Source organism: Vespa crabro, chromosome 11 (genome assembly GCF_910589235.1).
Source record: "Vespa crabro chromosome 11, iyVesCrab1.2, whole genome shotgun sequence".
Classification (NCBI taxonomy): Eukaryota; Metazoa; Arthropoda; class Insecta; order Hymenoptera; family Vespidae; genus Vespa; species Vespa crabro.
In genome coordinates, this window is record NC_060965.1 from 3,506,027 (window position 1) to 3,518,998 (window position 12,972).

The window sequence follows — 12,972 nt, forward strand, 5'->3', positions numbered from 1 at the left end:
CCTCCTCCTCCTCCACCACCTCCTCCTTTTCTTCTTCTTACAACGATTTCTCTCTCTTTCTCTCTCTTTCTTTTTTTTGAATAATTGAGATATCTAAAATATAAATGATATATATATATTTATATGTATATATATATATATTTATTTCGAAGAAAATGGCTGTACTTTTTTGATGAATGATGATCAAGCTCGTTGAGCTTCAATACAGTGAAAAAGAGAGATAGAGACAGGGATAAAAGTAGTAGAGAAGAAGAAATGGATAGTGAGATACGGAGGGGACGTGAATCCGGTTGGTAAAAGCTCCGCTTCGCTTGAAGCGCAGTGAAGAACTGAGCGAAGTGCCGGCCGGCCAAGCAGCCAGGTGGGCTTTTCCAAGCGGCTTAACCAATAGCGACTTCTCTCTCCCTCTCCCTCGCAATATTCGCCTCACTCCCTCTCTTTCTCATCCTTTCTCTTGCTTCCTCTTTCGCCTCCTCATTCCTCGCCTCGTCGATTCGGATTCCGCGAGAACTACACTGCATCCCCCGTTTTTTGTGGTGCTACGAACACTTTGAACATTTTCCATCCCCTTTTCATTTTCATCTCTTCCCGAGCTTTTCCGCACCTCGACGAATAAGCTTTATTTTCTTCCTTTTCACGATCTTCTTCGAGTTTCTCTTTCTCTCGTTTTCGATCGTTTTCTCGATCGAAGAGAAAGTTACCTCGATTTCGAATCGAGGAAAAAAAGCAACCCCTTGATTTTACTCGAACATGTCGAATCCACGATGTTCAAGTTCTACCTTAAAGGATTTTAATACCAATGCTTACCGATTTGAACGAATTAGTACAAGGAAGAATTCTCAGTTCCTTAACATCTCGTTAGAATTCTCAAACCGTCGATTATCCAAATTACATGCTAATTGTCTTAATCTTTAGACGGACGTGAACTTATTCTCGTTTAAAAAAAAAAATTTCGAAAGATTTTTAAGTCGAAAATTTAATTTGAAAACAAATAAAAAATGTTAAAAATTATATATTGTAAAGATTATTCTTTCATGTTTGCGATTCTAGTCTGAGATACAGACTAGAAAAAAAATGTAAATATATTCGTACGAGAGTGAAGGAATCGACGTCTATTTATCTTCGGAATTTTGAAGGTGTTTTATGCATAAATAATTTAAAAAGTCACATGTTCTGAATTTATTATTAACTAGTTTCTTTATCATTTATTAGTTTCTCAATTCTTTTCTTAATCATATCATGCTATTTTTCTCGTTAAGCTTTTTATTTCTCTGACTCGTTTATAAATGGAATACCTAGTAAAAACCTCGTTTTACCTTCGTGATAACAAGAAGAAAAAAAGAGAAGAATATCAATTTAATTTGCTCGGTATTACTTCGGAACGAAATTAAAAAAAGATCACGTAAAGACCCAAGACCATCGTATAAAATTGCGTTACCCCTTTCTCCCTTATTATTATTTGTCGTCACGACTCGAATACGATTTTCAATGTTTCTTTCGTATTTCGCAAATACGATTTACATTTCCGTGTTTCGTTGCGACTTAACTACGTTTCCTTGCATCCATCGGGAAAAATATCTGATGAGTTTTCGTTGAAAAAAAAAAAAAAAAAAAAAAAAAAATTGAAACTTTTACAGTTAGAAAAAAAATTGGTACTACCTTTGATCTGTACAGAGATATGAAGATACGATCTTGATTTTCTTTTTAGATAAAATATTACTTGGAAAACTCGTTAGAATTAGCTATTGAATTTTATCGATGATTTAATTGAAAAATATAATTACGAGAAAAATAAAAAGGAATTGAAAATAGGAAAGATAAGGTAAAAGAAAACAGAGCTTAGGACGGTACGTCTACTACGTGTACGTCAAGTTGGCATCGAACGAAACGTGATCGAGGCCTCACTTTCGAAGTTGCCTGCAGTACTCAGTCAGTCAGTTGGATTATGGCTTGGTCGCTTTCCTAACGACGAACCATGCTTTTACCAACGAGACGATGCTTTTAGACGCGCGTGACGTGCCGTTTTCATTGACGTATTACCGGTCTCGCGATAAACCAAAGAGAAAGAAAGAGAATGGGAACGCAGTCTGCTTTACTACTGATATAGAAGATCGAGTCAATGGAAAAAGCTACGAATGTTCCTTCGAAAAGGGATAACTTATTGAGAAAGTACGAGGAAAATGCAAACTTTACCTTCTCAAGAACTTCAATCATTCGGCTCGACGATCCAGACATATTTCACTGTCATTTACTTTACCTCCCTTTCAACTCCTCACCCCTCCCCCCTTCCCTCCCCATTACAGCTCTCGCGCTTCTAATTTTCTAAAGAGATCCCGCGAGATTCCTATAGATCGGGCTTGTATTAAATTCTACCGCTTGATTTCCATTTAAATCATTTTATCATACTCACGGAATCGCCGCGGATACGAAGTCACATGGGACGAGCACGAAAGAGAAAAGAAAAATCGACGTAATGTGCGAGGAGAAACGGAAGTGGGTACCTCGAAACGTGCCGAGGCTGCGTGCCGATTTTACTTTCGTACGGTGGTATTATTGCGGCGGCATCGTTACCCGATCGAATTCCATCCTCGTGCCTGCACGAATATTACCCTGTCTACAATCTATACTTGCTATCAAGGAAGCCGAAATTCCTAAATCTATCGAATTGTCAGATTCTAACGAAAGTATTCATTCGCATTTTTCATTTCTCAATCGAAGTTAAATCTTTCTACGAAGAGAGCGAGAGGGGGAAGGAAGGGAGGGAAAGGAAGAGGGAGAGGGAGAGAGAGAAAGCTCATCGTGTCGTGCACAAAAGACACACAGATCGATATACGACGAGTCAAAGTATGTGAATCACGTCCGAGGGTCATCGAACTCGTCGATGTCGTTGACTTTTTTAGCGACACAGTCGTAAAATCTCTGTCGCGCATTATTGTATTGCGCATACGGTGATTCGAGTTCTCTTTTCCTTCATTTTAACTTCGAGCAAAAGCCGCTTCCAAAGCGATGTATATCACGCGTTCAAAGGGACATCAAGGATCGGTATGCTTTGAACGAAAGAACGCTGATGAGAGAATGAGGCGTAAGAAGGGAAAGGGAAAAGAAGGGATAGGGAGGGGAGATAGAAAGGGAGAGAAAGAGAGAGAGAGAGAAAGAGAGAGAAAGAGAATCGATCTCGACCGCAAATCTCACAACGCAAGTCGCATTGAGAGTCGACGTCGAATCAATTTCTAAGAGTCGAAAGAGAGGAATACAATTTACCTATCGGTGCCGGCGAGATCTCGCATGAAGGAAATCTAAAACACTTCCTGGAGAATTCCTGACACTCCAAGTGGGTCGTATCGGAAGAAACGAAAGTTCAAATGCGACTTTCGTACGTGCTACGAATCGATTGTTATCGGCATCTACGATTGTCCCTCGGAGAAACGAAAGGAAAGTTCAACTTCGATCTATTTCGATTAATTATGGGCAAATTGATACTCGATGATTAACTCCTAATTCTATTTATATAATCCCTGATAAACGTTAAGTTTAAATCGTTAAAAAATATAAGATAAAAAAAAAATAAAATCGGCACGTTATAATAGATCAATCAGCATAAAAATAAAGTTGAATTTTTTTTTTTTTTTTTTTTTATAGACCTCAAATGAGAACGAGCACGTGGCCGACTTTGACAGTTGTCGAGTCAGTAATCTTTTGAATTCCGACTAGTAAACATCGCAGCTCTCTCCTTCTATGCATTTAAACTTAAATAATTTGTATTTATGATTATTTTACATTTATTTACATAATATCGCATTTTATTTGAACATTATTATAAAATAATTTTAATTTGCATTTTTTATTTTGAGTCATTATTCGCCAGTGATTTAAACAATAATGTGGACACTTGGATAATTTTCGAATCAGTCTTCCTTTATCAATAAACATCTCAGCTCTTTCCTCTTTCCAATATATACAGGTACGTTTAAATTATTTATATTTTCGATTACTTTTAATTGATTATAAAAATAGTACAGTGTATATATAGTACTGCAATGTGATTTACTATTATTTAAACAATACTGTATTTAAATAATATGAAATTTTTGAAGTCCAAGCCATTGGAGTCATTTAAATATTTTCATAAAAAGTACTATACATATATATATATATACATATATGTATAAGTTAATAGTGTACTGCTGTAAATTATAATATACACTCTTTTAAATATAAGAAACGTTTAGTTATAAATAATTATAAATAGTTATTATGTTTTTGTTCAAACATAAATTTCTATTCTTGAACATTTTCAGTTCATTCATCGTTGAACTATCAACTACATTGGACACACATTTTTTGGACACAGATTATTGGACGACAGAACAGAAAGCTTTTCGATTTCATGAAATGTCTCTTCTTTTTTAGGAAGATATTTCCCTTTTTTTCGGATAAACAGATCTTGCGGCACAATCGGTTTTTTTTTTGCACTAATTAAAAAGGCATTAAAATCCAATTAATTTGCATTAATATACATCGAGTAATAATGTAAAATTGGAGTCAGATCGTTAGCTTGTAGGTTTCCAGAAACAGCACTTCATCTAAGTGATGAGATTATATATAATTTTAAATAGGAATAAAAGGAATAAAAATGTAATTAAAAAATAAATAAATAAATAAAAATGAGAAAAAGAAATAAAAGAAAAGGAAGGAGAAAGATAGAGAACCAGCTGAACCGCTCGGACACACCTCTATTAGGCTTCCACTTACCCTCTGCACTTTCTCCGGTCATTTGTTTTCCGAAAACGTATGTAGCCATATATCCAACGACACACTTTTTACAAAGGCTCGTTTTATGAAGCAAATAATTACGTATCTCTTCGATACGATAATCCTGTTCTACGTATTGAGCATCGTGATTAATGTTTTTACAACTATAATGCAAACTTTATAATAATAATTTATTATCTCTATTACCTTTAAATTTTAACATTATATTATAATATCTAATAATATATATATATATATATATATATATATATATATATTTATTTATTTATGTGTGTGTTTAATTAACCGTACTATTAAATATAAAATAATTAATTATGAAACAAAACATTATATTTAATTAATTCAATTAATCATTCCATGGGCGAGCGTCCAAATGAAATCACTTTACAGAGGTCCCTTTCACCAGACATTTTGACGAGTGTAATCTCGTATTCAGAAAATACACAACCGTATAACGGTTAATCGAAGATCGTCTAATTCGCGATTATCTCGATCTTTAAAAATAAACGGTAGAGAATATTAATTCATCGACTTATTCGTTGACCGACAAGAACAGTTTCGAACGTAGTACTTCGAACCACTCAGAAAGTTTGCTGCGCAAACTCAAGACGGAAATGAATTCTTATTTTTCTTATTACAATTTCCTATTTTCCTATTCATTTCCATCCGAGAAAATTTCCTCATTTGCTCGTTATAATTCTCGACTTCGAGGTAACTTCATTTTTTTGCGGTTTAATTTAACTTCTTCGTAAAAGACATCAAAAAGCACGTTAATAATCTAACGTTTTTTGTCTTAAAATTAAATAAAATGTTCTTAATAATGTACTTAGTTACTACAACGATTTCTGAGATAAGCTATCATTAATATCTGAATTAACATTTATAATGAAACAACTAGTAGTCTCTGTAACAATAATAAATTAAAGCAATTACGAAAGATATATAATTTTATCGTCCTTGTGAACAATGGAAAATTTTTTAATGAATATTGTAAAATGAAACAGTAATTACTGAAAATTGTTAAAGTCGAGACGAAACAATATATTATATTTAATTAGATTGGCTAATTATTTTGTGAAAAAAAAATATTAACATCGAAAATTTATAATTAAAACGATTGATAAAAACGTCCAAAAGGAAGATAAATAGCTGGCTGACAAAAGGAAATTTGTGGTAAAAAATGGAAGAAAATAACTCTTAATATGATGCGTAAAGATTTATTTAAATTTAACGTCTTTTTATATATTGTTGAGTTTGAAACGATAAATCCATTTCTGTATTATGCATACTCGAAAATAGATATTTCGATGGTTCATTTAGCAATATATACATATACATATATATATATATATATATATATATATATATATATATATATATATATACACTCTCTGTGTGAATATATGTATATGTTTAAAATTTAAATAAATATTTGAGAATATAATTAACATCGTTATAGAGAATTAATTTATACAACATTGCATAATATTTTCTTTTTTTTTTTTTACATATTAATTACAGTGTGCATTGTTCCAGAAGAAATATAGGAAAACAAAATTATCGAATACCAATGATATTCTCAAAGATTTTCTCTTGATAAAATGACTTATATAAAATATAATCAAGTTTTGTATTGAAACTGTAGTTTTCTACGATTATTAGACATATATGAGATTTCATTGTAGAGATCAAAAATATATAAATAAAATATACATTAGTCTATCAGGTATAGTATCGAAATTTTTATACACAATTAAATTGATTAGAACATATAAAATACTTAAGTTTCAAAAAGTTATTATGAAAGCAAAATATATTTAAATAGATCACACCTCGATCCATTTAATAAGGAAAAAAAAAAAGTTAGTAACTTCAAAAAAATCACAGATATGTTCTATTTCATTCAAGCAATAGGATTAGTGCATTTCATTTTCCTTCGAAAAATACTTTACTATAGATAATTTAAAATTAATGTAGAACTCTTGAAAAATGTACAATTATAGAAATATGTTTCCAATATTACTGATTGTTATTTGCGTTACCTTCATGCATTTACGAATCTTTCAATTATGAATTGAGACGATTAAGTAGCAATTAAGTAGCAATTAAGTAGCAATTAAGTAGTAATTAACTAACAATTAACTAGTAAGTTAAATAAATTCTCGATAAAGTACTTCGCAAAAAATAACTGTACTGTAAGGCAAATTGTTATGTCTACTACAATATATACCAGATATGTTGTTTACCTGCCTTCAATATTTATCCTTAAATATTACACAATAAATAAATGAATTAAAAAAAAAAAAATTATTGGAGATTTAAAACTTATTTTTGACTAAAAAAAAATATTGAGATAAAATTAAATATTAACTAATATTACATTACCAGTTAAATCAGATTTTTAAAAAATTGGAATAAAATTATGCCTAGACATTATTGGAAATGCAATTATGGAGTAAAAAGACATTCAAGATAGTTTGATCCCATATCTTCGTCCTATAGCACCAAATTGACACGTATAATTTAAAACCGCATATGATATACATATCTTATTTCGTCAATCAGAATGATGAAATCAAGCCATTTGTATTTGTACAATTTCTGGATTTGTTAATTCATTACAATGTCGATGCTTCTTTATCAGGAATATTTCTTAATTCATCATTTTCCCAATAATAAACTGGAGGTCCAGGAGTGAAGCAATACTTCATATTCAATGGCTCATCATTCTCAACGTAATACATTAAATAAAAATTACACATTTCGTCTTCGTTCGTAGGACCAATATTAGTCCAAGTATCGCGCATATTTTGCATAGTGCAACGAGCTGCAATTTGATCGTGCGTCGTTATCGAAACATTATTTTTCACAGGATAGAACATCTGTGGCGTAAGAGGATCCCTTTTACCAAGTTCAATCCATTTCCAATTGGGTTTTATTACATATCCAGAAATTACTCTACCCAAAGAATGACTATGCGTTCTATACGCTATAGGATATATAGTCTTATTTTCTTTGAGGACACAAGCAGTTTCCATATATTCAGTACTTCTAGGTGGTATAACACCTCCAGTTCCCAAAAGAAGTACACCAGCTAATTTATTTAGTGGATGTAATATATAATGTAAAAATACTCCAGAATCATCGGTACTACCATCTTTGAAATGATCAATATGAGCATAATGTACTTGAAGAACAATGTATTTAATTGGAGAATCACCTCCAACTTTGAAACCAACACCTTCTGGTAAATTCAATCGAGGCGCATCTCTAGCCCAAGCATACAAGATCTATATTATAAAAAAAATATTGACATTAATATTTCCTTAAATTTTTTTTTTATATTTAAACATTATAAGTTATGTGTTATTTACTTGAGATCCTTCACTGCAAGGAACAGCTGTTTCACGTTGGCCATTAAGAGAATGTGCCATCTCACCACAGTCCCATACAGACTTGGTACTTCCAGGTTTTGTACATCCATACAAGAGCATATGGTGAGCTGTTTCCATAGTAGCATTTGGCTCAAAGCCAACTATATAATAATTTCTAGATGGATCTACTTTTACCGGAGTGCATAAATATAATTCTGGCTATAAATTATAATAAAAATTATTATATTAATCATCAATATAATAACAATTAAACTTTTCATATCACTTAACTACGCTTTTGACAATGTACAATAACGAAGTTATGAAAATAATTATTAAAAAGCTTACATATTAAAAAAAGCATCATTTTCTATTACAATATAATACCAATAATCATTTTAAACTATAAAAATGTACTGTCAATTTCGTAATACATATATATATATATATATATATATATATATTCATAAAAAATATAAAAATTTACTTACCACGTTCGGGCTTACATTCGGCATAAGTAAAGAATATTTTTTCACGTTAGAACACTCGATAGACTTAAAAACAACGCCAATTAAAAGTACGAAAAGAAATAAATTCTTCTCATTCATTTTATTTATTATTTTTCTATTGTTATTTATGTAAATAAATAATAATTTAATAAAAAGAATGTAAGTTCACGTGCGTTCTTCCAAACTGTATAAGGTCAATACAACGATAGTATTAATATATCTAGCAAACACAATCACATAAGCTTTATATGTAGAAATGTACTAAGACGTGACTAAGTTATAACTGGATCGATTTTAAACGTCGCGCCATCTTTACAAGGGCGCGATAACACGTACATTATGAAATTGAAATATATTACTAAAATGTTATTTAATTGTTTAATTTAATAGAATAAACCATATTTAAATATAGATATACTTTATATTTTGTTATTAGTTCTAATTTTGGACGGATTCGTTTGATATAAACAATGTTATAATCTAGTACTGTTAAAACGTAAATGTTACTTACTCCCTCATCAAATTTAATGCAATTAGAAAAACATAAAATATTATAGATAAAAATGCTTAAAATTTAAATAAAATCTTAAGCATGATTTAAGAATAATAATACGTTCGATTATTGTCTTTTATTAATATATATATCCCGGATTTGATCTGTGAGCCATTCTATAGCCGGTTGTAGTCCTTCACCAGTAACGGCATTTGTTGCACGTATATGCCATGGTTTATTTTGTATTTTTTCAAGTCCAAGGCCTGAGACTAGTTTAACAGTTGTTAATGAATCAGGTAAATCCATTTTATTTGCCAAGAAAAGAATTGGTAATTTACGTCCTAAAACGATAAGATTACAAAATATTTTCGACTAAACTTTTAAATGTTTTTCAACAATCGTAAAAGTTATACCTGCTATATCAGGATGTTGAAGAAGCATATCTAATTCCTCTTTTACGACAACTAATCTTAGTTTATCGCTACTATCAATTATGAAAATGATCCCATGGCATTCTTTGTAATAATGTTCCCATAAGGATCTGTGACGATCATGACCCGACATATCGAATGCGGTAAAATTAACATTTTTGACTGGAAAGAAGATGGTGCCATTGTTTTGTAGAAAATTGTTAATTAATATATATATATATATACACACACACATATATATATATATATATATATATATGAATATTTATTTTATAATATAATTAAATACATATTACATAGAAATAGTAATAAATATCCGCTTGGCTTCTTCGACTTTGTGAGGTGTAACATCTGTTAATCGTTTACTACTACCAAATAAATGAGAACCACTGCACTATATCAGTTACAAGTTTCTTGGCGCGACTTTATTTAAATATGTGCATATGTATAAAATTTTAATTAATATATTGTAATATGGAATTAAATAAGTCATCTTCCAATGATAATAATAATGATATTAAAAGTTCGTCCGAAGGTATGAATTTAAATAATTTATACGTCAATACGTTAAACCTAACCCTTAAAAATATTACTTGGAATGTAATTGTTATTTTATGGCAATTTTAGATTCGTCAAGTGCAGAAAGAATAAAATTAGAGAAGGAAATAGAAGATTTAAAGCTTACTGTCAGACAATTACAACAAAAATTAAAAATTGTAAAGCTTAATAATATAAAAGAAAACTTAATTTCAAATAGCAGAAATAATTTTGCTGGTACAAGTAATCAGGATGTGTCAACAAATGTAAATTATGAGTTGTACAGATATAGTGGATTATATTGTGTACATAGTGCTAGAAATGAATATTTAATTGGATTTAATTCATCGTGGAAAGAACAAAAGCAAAATCTTTTTGCGATACAACTTCTCAAACGAGGCAAAAAGATACAGATAGGTAAATGGGTTATGCCTATGTCAGTTGACATAAATCAATTATTGTCTGAGGTATCACTCAATACAATATACAATATAATACCTTTTGTACAAAATTGTAAGCACCATTGCAATTGTTATATATTTAGATTGCAACAGTATCAAGAATTAAAGGTATTTATTACTATTAATATTTTTTTCAAAAAAATTACTATGTATAAGTTGATAATAGAATAATAAAAAGTATTTTTTCTTTTTTTTTTTTTTTTTTATATATATATTTCAGTCTTCTGTTGACAATTTGAGTAATTGTAACGTGCAACCAAATTTGGGATATACATCATTTATAATAGAATTATTAAATGTATATGATAAGATAAATGAAAGTTATGCCAATATTACAATTTATTTATGTTATGATTCTAAACATGTTAGACCAACTGAAATCAAACTTGAAGTAACTGGAAGTATAAAATATGATGAACAAACTGAAAAACAATTGAGAAAATCTCTAAAAAGATTTTATTCTACTAATTTACAAACAGCATTTGATAATATTTTAATAGACGATAATGCACAATTTACATGGACAAGAGTGAAAAAGGAAGATGCTACATTAGAAATCAATGTATGTTTAATAATTATTGATATCAGTTTTCTTATTTGATTTTCTTCTAGTATATAATAAATATTTAAATATTTATAGGAATCCAGTAGCTCAGAATATGATTTGTCAAATTTAGAAACATCTCAAAATAAAATATATAAAAGAAAACGGAGAAGAAGAGTATCACAAGTGAAAAATAAAAAAAAGAATAAGAAAGATAATATTAATAATAAATTAGATCTGCAGGATACAGATAGAAAAATTCCAAAGCAATCGTCACAAAAAGAAAAATACGCAGAAGCAAGTACAAGTAAATCTATGAAAATTGCGCATACTCATAAATTGTCAAAAGTGCAAACAAAAACTGTTAAGAGTAGATCAAAAAATAAATCATCTCTAAATAACTTTACCATTGGATTACGCTCAGAAGAAAAATCAGAAAGTACTTCCAAAATGGTACAAAGTAAAATAAAAGTTAAACCATTATCAATTAAATTACAAAATATAATGAATAATCATACTAGTACTCCTATACGATCAAGTAAACGAAATCATACTCCATTTAAAGAATTACCAAAATTAGATATAAGTGACATAGTTGATATTAAATAACAAAAATAATAAATGTTATAATAGTCATCAAATTTACATACATATATATATAATGTATTGAAAGTTTAAATATCGTTATATTACTATATATGTGTATGCACATATTGGATACGTAGACATAATTAATTAATAATTAATAATTATAGTTTAAAATTTTATACACATGTAATCGAATAAAATTACATGTAACCGAAATAATTTAAGAATTTTGATAAACAATTATATATGTTTATAATATTTCAACTTTGTTATCTCTTAAAAAATGGACCTTTTACGAACATCAATGTTGTTAACAACAACAAGTGGGTGCAATGAAAATTGTGAGTGCTGTAAAAGCATCCACCGTCATTCAATCCTCAATATTTAACTTACATGAGAATTTTTCGACATTAAACCCAACCGTGGGCACTATGTCTATGCAACGGTCATCCTCGTGTTTGAAATTATTTATGACCGTCGACTTACCACTGTTGTTAAGCCCCACTACTAAAACGTTTACTTCCTTCTTTCTTAATCCTAGAAGATTAGCTAACCGATCAAATAACCCCATTTTTATTCTCCAATTTTGTTACATTCATTGAAAGTCAATATTCCATTATTACCCCGTCTCGTAATAGCGTCAAGTCTAGTTTTATCTAATACTAGAACTATTGGCAATTATTTCTGTGTATTAAAGTCACCCTTTGCTCAAAACATTTGTGACTTCAGCGACAGATATGGACAAAATATGAACTACAAGCGTAAGCGGGGAACATATCACCAAGCACTATCCTATCGGTCTATAAGCTTGAATAATTTATATATTTCACATATATGATAACGATCGAGGTAATTTGGACTAAAATAAATAGTGTTAGTAGACTAGTAGACTGTAAATTTATACTTTTCATTCTCCCACATTTATATCCTTCTTTAAGGCTGTTCACTGTCTTTGATTTTTTAATGGTTTACGCCATCAAAAAGAACAGGGATAATTCTTAATCAATTTTAATAAACAAGGTCTCATTTTAAAGACAAAGATATAATCTCTCGTAAGGTTTTGACAGATTTTTTTTAAAGATTTTTATTTTTTGAAAAAAAAAAATCATATTAAAAAATCATATTAAAAATTTTTTAGAGAATAGTTTATCTACAAATATACAACTTTTTCAAAAATCTGTCAAAACCTTACGATAGATTATATCTTTGTCTTTAAAATGAGACCTTATTCATCTAAATCGGTTAAGAATTATGCCTGTTCT

The 12,972-nt window shown here is 29.8% G+C and overlaps 3 protein-coding genes across 5 annotated transcripts; 1 reads left to right on the plus strand and 2 right to left on the minus strand.

Annotated features, from left to right (window-relative positions):
- Nucleotides 1-5,970: 5,970 nt before the first annotated feature.
- On the minus strand, nucleotides 5,971-8,788 carry LOC124427981 (peptidylglycine alpha-hydroxylating monooxygenase). Its single transcript, XM_046971483.1, has 3 exons — nucleotides 8,639-8,788; nucleotides 8,148-8,366; nucleotides 5,971-8,063 (listed from the first exon to the last, which is right to left on the minus strand). The coding sequence occupies exons 1-3, from the start codon at nucleotides 8,753-8,755 to the stop codon at nucleotides 7,392-7,394; spliced, it is 1,008 nt and encodes a 335-aa protein (XP_046827439.1). The 5' UTR covers nucleotides 8,756-8,788; the 3' UTR covers nucleotides 5,971-7,391.
- A 269-nt stretch (nucleotides 8,789-9,057) lies between these two features.
- Nucleotides 9,058-12,617, minus strand: LOC124427982 (ADP-ribosylation factor-like protein 6). Of its 3 annotated transcripts, none has more exons than XM_046971485.1 (3): nucleotides 12,197-12,617; nucleotides 9,563-9,742; nucleotides 9,058-9,490 (listed from the first exon to the last, which is right to left on the minus strand). In XM_046971485.1, exons 1-3 carry the CDS (start codon nucleotides 12,279-12,281, stop codon nucleotides 9,276-9,278), a joined length of 480 nt encoding a protein of 159 aa, XP_046827441.1. In that variant the 5' UTR covers nucleotides 12,282-12,617; the 3' UTR covers nucleotides 9,058-9,275. The 3 variants fall into 3 exon arrangements, with proteins under 3 accessions (XP_046827441.1, XP_046827440.1, XP_046827442.1); XM_046971484.1 differs by having other exon boundaries at nucleotides 12,104-12,610; XM_046971486.1 differs by lacking the exon at nucleotides 12,197-12,617 and adding an exon at nucleotides 9,877-10,015.
- Nucleotides 9,974-11,821, plus strand: LOC124427980. The gene is made up of 4 exons (XM_046971480.1): nucleotides 9,974-10,115; nucleotides 10,208-10,686; nucleotides 10,799-11,140; nucleotides 11,219-11,821. Exons 1-4 carry the CDS (start codon nucleotides 10,055-10,057, stop codon nucleotides 11,729-11,731), a joined length of 1,395 nt encoding a protein of 464 aa, XP_046827436.1. The 5' UTR covers nucleotides 9,974-10,054; the 3' UTR covers nucleotides 11,732-11,821.
- Nucleotides 12,618-12,972: the final 355 nt, after the last annotated feature.